Genomic DNA, 6,425 nt, shown 5'->3' on the forward strand with positions numbered 1-6,425 from the left:
TGTAAGCGTTCAAGCAAACCACTTCTGAAGATGCAAGCCACACGTGCTTGCGAAACGTCAAGAAGAAATTCTACCGAACGACGGCCTAAAAACCCGAAAAACCCACTTGTTTCAAGGAATGGCCTCGAAAGTCTATCTCTTTTGATAACATTCGATTATTTATAGTGGATTGTAAAAATCGGCGAATCAGTCAGTAAACTACCAAAAAAAATGGGTCTGTGTCACGTGAGTGAATGGCTGGAAACTGTAACCTTTACATACAAAATGCAATTAATCTAGATGAGGATTGAGCAGTAAATTCCAACTTAAATAGATATTTAGATAACAATGAAACTTTGGATTCTTGACACTGCTGATGGTATAGATTTCCCAGTCGTGGGACCGGCGATTAAAAATAATTTCCTCTATGCTCTGAAATGCGAGCGAAAAATTCGAACCCATTTGAAAATTTCAGTGAGGAAACGTAAAAATTGACGATTGGTGAATTGCATCTGACGTCATAGGGTAGAGTGGGGTTAGCACCAGGAGCTAATCTACAGAGAATGCTCCTTCAGAGTCACAGTGGGTTCATTCCGAGTGGAGTGTGTTTCTGGTATAGTTTAACGGAATTCTCCAAGGTACGGGCTATTTTATTTCATCGATATTTCCCGCATATTCAATAGATTTTTCGCTTTGCTTTGCCGAAACCTGTAAGTAACATTGGCTTGATTTATCGTAATTTTTTTTAATTCGTTGCTTTCATTTAACGTCTTTTTCCTTTCATTCGATTTGCCGGTTCAACTTTTTCAATGTTTCAATTGAATTTGAATGAATCGATGCAGTGCACCAATTTGCGATGGTTTTAATGAATTTTTCGCGCGAATGCAACATTTGAACTTGGAAAATCGAATTTCCCTTACGTAACTTGTGAAACTGAACTAGTAAACTGCGCTTACAGCTGGAGGAGGCGGACGAGACACATTACCGACAATAATCCTAATATATGCACCAATTATTTAATAAACATTATTTCGAATTTTATTAGTGAGTCACTAAATTTGTTAATCTTAACATATCTAAATAACGTTAGGATTCGCTTGTTTAATCACTAATCGAGAAATGCTGTATAGGTATTTTATCAAAGAAAAATACAATGCAATGCCGGTGCCTACGTGACTGATTTTACAAGTGATCAGTCCATAGATGATTTAACGGTAAATCATTCACCTTGGTTCATAAACTTTATGGTTTTTTAATAACGCAGCACTTTAGATGCACAATGGGTTTTCCGCTTAATATTAGGAAATTTGTTACTAACCATTATTACCTGGAAGTGGCTACGTTTAACTCGGTATATTTCCATGCAATTTGCTAATTTTTCCATTAAACAGTCATTTTTTTAAATCTTTTACAGCAGTACCATTCCCTTCAGTACATGCTTTTTATTTTATTTTGAAGCGCACTAAATTATTTTTTAGTGATGTTTAATTTACTCAGAGAATTTAGAAAACTATTTTTCAACCTTGATCGATTTTGCTCTGATTATGCAGAGAATTGTTAACAGCATTTTCCAGAAATTTTGCTTTGCTTGTGTGCATTTCTGTACCAGTCCAGTGAAATATTTATTCAGACTGAAAATTTGGAATCGACTTATAAACGTTTATTCCCAGTTTCTTTCATTCAATTTGATCTGGGCTTGGTTGAAGATTTTTTCTTAAAGTATGAATTATGAATCAATTTATTTATTACTTGATTGCCTAATAATTTTTCAGAAGAAATAAATCCTCTGCAGATTTTTTAAAAATGTCACAATTTGTGTAATTTTGTGGATTCTCTTAATTTGCTAAAGTGTTGCGTTCTTAACCTGAGTCTAATTAATTTAATTGAATTATCTAGACGCATTCGCGGCTTCTGCATAAGCGCTGCAGTGCTTCAGAGCTCCTTTAGAGTGAGAGGAGAATTTAGATCAATTTAGATCAAGTATTTCACTGTAAACGAGCTCTGCAGTGCTGCAGCGCTCATTTTGTGCAGCAGCCGCCACTGAATAGACGAAAAAAGCAAACACAGACACACTGGCAAATAAATGATGTCAAACTGGATTGTTTAAAATGCTAATTTAAGAATACACAACATATTTCACACTTCTGCTTTAAAACGTTGCACTCGCTTAACACCTAAAGCTCTAAACTGTAAACAGCAGGTCGAAAATTGAGCGATGTGTATTATTTTCGAAATTAATCTATAGCAACTTTTCCTTCACAACTTTAGTCCAGGTATGTAATTAATTTTTCAAACCCACTCGACTTTTTGTTGAATATTTCTCAAATGACTTTGTAATAGTTAATGGTTTAACCAGCATGACTAATAATTTCCGCAGGAATTTACATCTGATTGGCTTACAATGTCATGGTTTATACACACTGCAAACAGTTTTTCATTTTATTTTTAATGCAGACAAGATCTAGTTGTAGTGCTGAATAATGACGACCTGAACGTCTTCTTCTGACTTCTTCGAAACTTATTTTTAGAAAGTCGCCTTGAGACAGCTGTAATTGCTGGGGTAACCGAACTATAAGCTTTATTATACAGTATACACCTTCTTCTATTTATAGTTGTTTAAAAATAGACATAGTCCATCAGATGAGTTGTAGTTCTACTAATTTTCCAAAAAATGCCCGGCTTCTAGTGAGAATATTTCCATTATTTAACTAACTGTCTTTTTGTTTCTCTCTGTTAACAGATCATGTTTTTGAGCACATGTGGTACCGACATAACAAGTTTTATTACTAAAACAGTCCATTGCGTGCGACTAAAGTCTAAACCTTTTTCACATTGAGCGATCAATGTGAAAAAAACCTGGTGTATCGCGTGTCTACCAGCAAATTAAACTGGACATTTCAATGTTAACATGATATTAAATTCACTTAAACTGACCTTATCCTATGACTGTAGCTTGCAGTAGCCCCTATTGATTTCTCTCGTAAGTTAACACCATAAAGAGGGTGAGCCGGCCCCACATCGATAATGGCTTTATAATCAATTTATACTTGCAAATTCTTATTGCATTACTCTGCGCCCTCACATAAGGGTTCCAGTCAAGGAAATTTATTCGATCAGTTTATTATATGTTGTTTAATGTTAAAACCCCCTATAACTTGGAAAAATGGCAGTGGGGTTTTTGTACTTCGATCAATTCCCCTTTTCTCCCAAGTTTATTGTGTTAAGTTTTAGGGAAATAGGGTGCTTTAACTGCAAGTAGCAAGCCACAAGTAGATAAGGTCATGGGTGCACTAGTGCTCAAAATTGAAACAGAATCTAAATATCCGTAAAATATTTCTTACATAAACCCATAAATGTTTATCAATTTTAATACACCTAATAATCTAAGGTTTTATTGGAGCATCGATATGAGGTAATTAGTATTACACCTTTTACAGCGTCTACACATGAAACTGATGATCTTGGAGATTTTTGCTTGGTTTTATTAGCAGATTTATGCGCGATTAGCATCTCATATCGCAAAGTGCCCGTGCAAATTGCCTCATCATCTATATATTGAACCTAATTTCAACCTCATTGCACGATTTAATGAAAACTTAAGTAAATATCGGAATATTAATAGTCGCTACAGTCTGGTAAACGCAAATGTATCTACATTCATTAATTATTGTATGCCTGGCCGAACTATTATGAATGGTGAGGATCAGGAACTTTCACAATCTCTTCGGTTTTTCTTAACAGTAATCAGATAAATCGTGGTTTTCGCATGGATTAGCGGTGTTTGAAGAAATGAAGATTGCAAAAACATAATGAAATGTTCGGAAATATTTCAAATCACGAGCTGGATGCTGAATGGGTTTCCTGGGCAGATGCAAGCAAAATCTCAGGTAGAAATACCGATGAACCACCGATAAGCCCCAAAACCAGTTTAATTCCTATCATGAAAGTACCTAAATGGAAGCGCACTTTTCTTAGCAACTCATTCTTGCCATCATCCGCAATTAATTATGATAATATTGTGTGCATAACTGGATTGAGCATGGTTCTCATATCGTTTTTATGAATGGCTTTTTAGAGGCAATTTCCTTACTTAATCGTAGTGGTTCGTAAGCGAAAGATTTGAGCAGATTGAGTTTCTGAGAGATTAATTGATATAAGGTGGATTGAAGTACATATTGGGATTAAATTTCATTAGTTAAGCGTTTCTCGATAAGTGCCGTAAAAAATGGCAATAAAAATATTTAGTAAAATATGTTGAAGTGATAAGTTTTATCCATTATTAAGTAATTAGTGTTATCTTTATGAGGACGTGTTGAGCAAAACCTCCGCCTCTGAGTTGAGATAAAAAAGAGCAAACAGAGTAAAAAGCTGGTACTCAAAGTTGGTATGAACATTGAATGGGCGAGAGTGGTGCGGGGTTGACTGGAAAAGTTGTTAATTAATATTCATTTAATTGATTCGGTGATATTTGGTGGACGAACAGGGAAGTTGTAAACGAGGGGTGTGGAGTGTGGATGACTAAGGGTGGCATAGTGGGAACAGTTGTTAGAGCCACGCAATTCTATTGGTTGGTGACACGCGCGGAATATGCGTCTATCGATTTCTACAAAACTGCGCCCTGTTTGTGAAACTTCGATTCAGTCAAACGAAAGTCGGGTTTAGGTGGTTGCAGGGTGTTTTTAAACCCGAGCGCCTTAGACTAAAGGGCGTCGTCACAACCCCATGCCGGATAGTTGTTCCATCCACTTAGTTATAGTGTTATTTCAGTGTTTGTCATATAGCTAGTTAGATTTGCAAGAATGGGTGGGTGCGCTTCGAAGGAAAATACTGCTAAAGAGCCAAAAAAAGAGGATGATACTGGGTTTGTACAATTCCTGTTGATGTCTCATGCATGGGTCAATAGCACGATGTCCATGGGACGCGCCTGGAATTATGTGGAAGCTTCTCTATATGTTGTGTTACCTGTCTCTTGGCTATATACATTAAGTATGCATTTTGACTGCTTTTTTCGGTATACATTTTCAAAAATATCCCGTCCCCATTTACCCACTTAAAGATTAACTAATGTTCAACGTTCAAACTAATTATCTATATAGCGATAGCATGGATTTCAAGCGAAACTACATTTCTCTTGAATAATATCTATATGTACTTGTAAATTCTATTACCTCCATTGACGTATTTAATTTTTTTTGTATTGTGTGCACTAGATTTGGTTGTTAGATTTTTGTTTTTTGTTCATCATAGTGAGCGGTTATTTTGTGTGGTTTTCGTTTTTGTGCGTTTTTAGTTCTAAATATGCAATCTTTTACTTCCCAAAAAAACTTTTGCTAATACATTTTCCATATTTATTTTCAAATACTGGTTTCCCGTCATCGCCTATTTAAAGTTTCAGTTTCACCCTTACAGGGCGTTTTAATGTAATATTTTTGGGTGTGGACCACAAATCAATACATGTTGCAACATTGTTCATGCTGCAAATTTCACTTTTTGAAACTCCATTCCGAAGCAAATCTCCACTCCAAGCAAGCCACTAATAATTTCCAACAAACTAGAGCGAAGGATCAACAATATATATAATTGGCTTTGCTGTTTCAACTCCTGAGCTGCATAAAATTGATTTTGTGCAGATTCTCCGCTTTATTTCACCCAAATGGTCGTTTATCAAACCAAAGCAAAATACTTATTATTACTCCAATTTTCATTTATCGAGATTTTATTCACTTTTCAGAAAAGAAGCCATGGTTGACGCCGCAGTCCTTGAGAAGCTCGAAACTGGTTTCAAGAAACTCGAGAGTACTCCTTCTAACTCTCTTCTGAAGAAATACCTCAATAAGGACTTGTTCGATTCTCTCAAGACCAAGAAAACTTCCTTCGGTTCCAGCCTTTTGGATGTTATTCAATCAGGTAAAAATATTGTTTTTTCAGCGTCTTTTCCACCCGGATCCACCGCCAAAAGCGGTTTCCAACCTGTTATTAGTTCTTTCCAGTACAGGAGCTAAAATTCTCTACTGGGTGCTTTTGTCGGGCACCAATGGATGTTTTGTGTTTAATTGTTACAATTTCAAAGCAACTTATGATATATTTTCGGTGCATAAACCATATAATCTTTCCTGAATGCTTAGACGAAATTACTGATTGCTGTATTTACTGCCTGGCTCGACTCCAGGATTTATTTCTAGATGCTAAAGCTATCTGCCGTCAACAAAAATATTGTTGATTTCAAAGTGGAAGATTTTCACGGCATGGTAAGCTCGGAATAACTTCCATGCCCAATTTGTCTCCCCCGACTTGCCAGATTTTTGGTTTCGTCTTTGAGCCGTGGATATTTTTCTGTCTTTTCCTGCTGAGCAGATTTTTAGCGCCATTTAAAACATCTCGATCAATGCACAACTGAGAATCGGGAAATTGCCCTGTGTTCTATCTAACAAGTTTATACTTCTGCA

General features: G+C 36.1%; 1 protein-coding gene across 5 annotated transcripts in view; it reads left to right on the plus strand.

Annotated features, from left to right (window-relative positions):
* Nucleotides 1-6,425, plus strand: part of LOC109540881 (arginine kinase) — a 12,516-nt gene that overhangs the window by 3,813 nt on the left and 2,278 nt on the right. For 2 of the 5 annotated variants that reach the window (XM_019909388.2, XM_019909389.2), the window contains exon 2: nt 5,711-5,886. In XM_019909388.2, coding sequence (XP_019764947.1) covers nt 5,711-5,886 — 176 coding nt within the window. Of the gene's footprint in view, nt 1-512; nt 690-4,354; nt 4,841-5,710; nt 5,887-6,425 lie in introns of those variants that run through there. The other 3 variants (XM_019909390.2, XM_019909391.2, XM_019909387.2) reach the window with 3 other exon arrangements.

Source organism: Dendroctonus ponderosae, unplaced genomic scaffold (assembly GCF_020466585.1).
Source record: "Dendroctonus ponderosae isolate FM_Combo_2020 unplaced genomic scaffold, Dpon_F_20191213v2 Dpon_F_20191213_1, whole genome shotgun sequence".
Taxonomy (NCBI): Eukaryota; Metazoa; Arthropoda; class Insecta; order Coleoptera; family Curculionidae; genus Dendroctonus; species Dendroctonus ponderosae.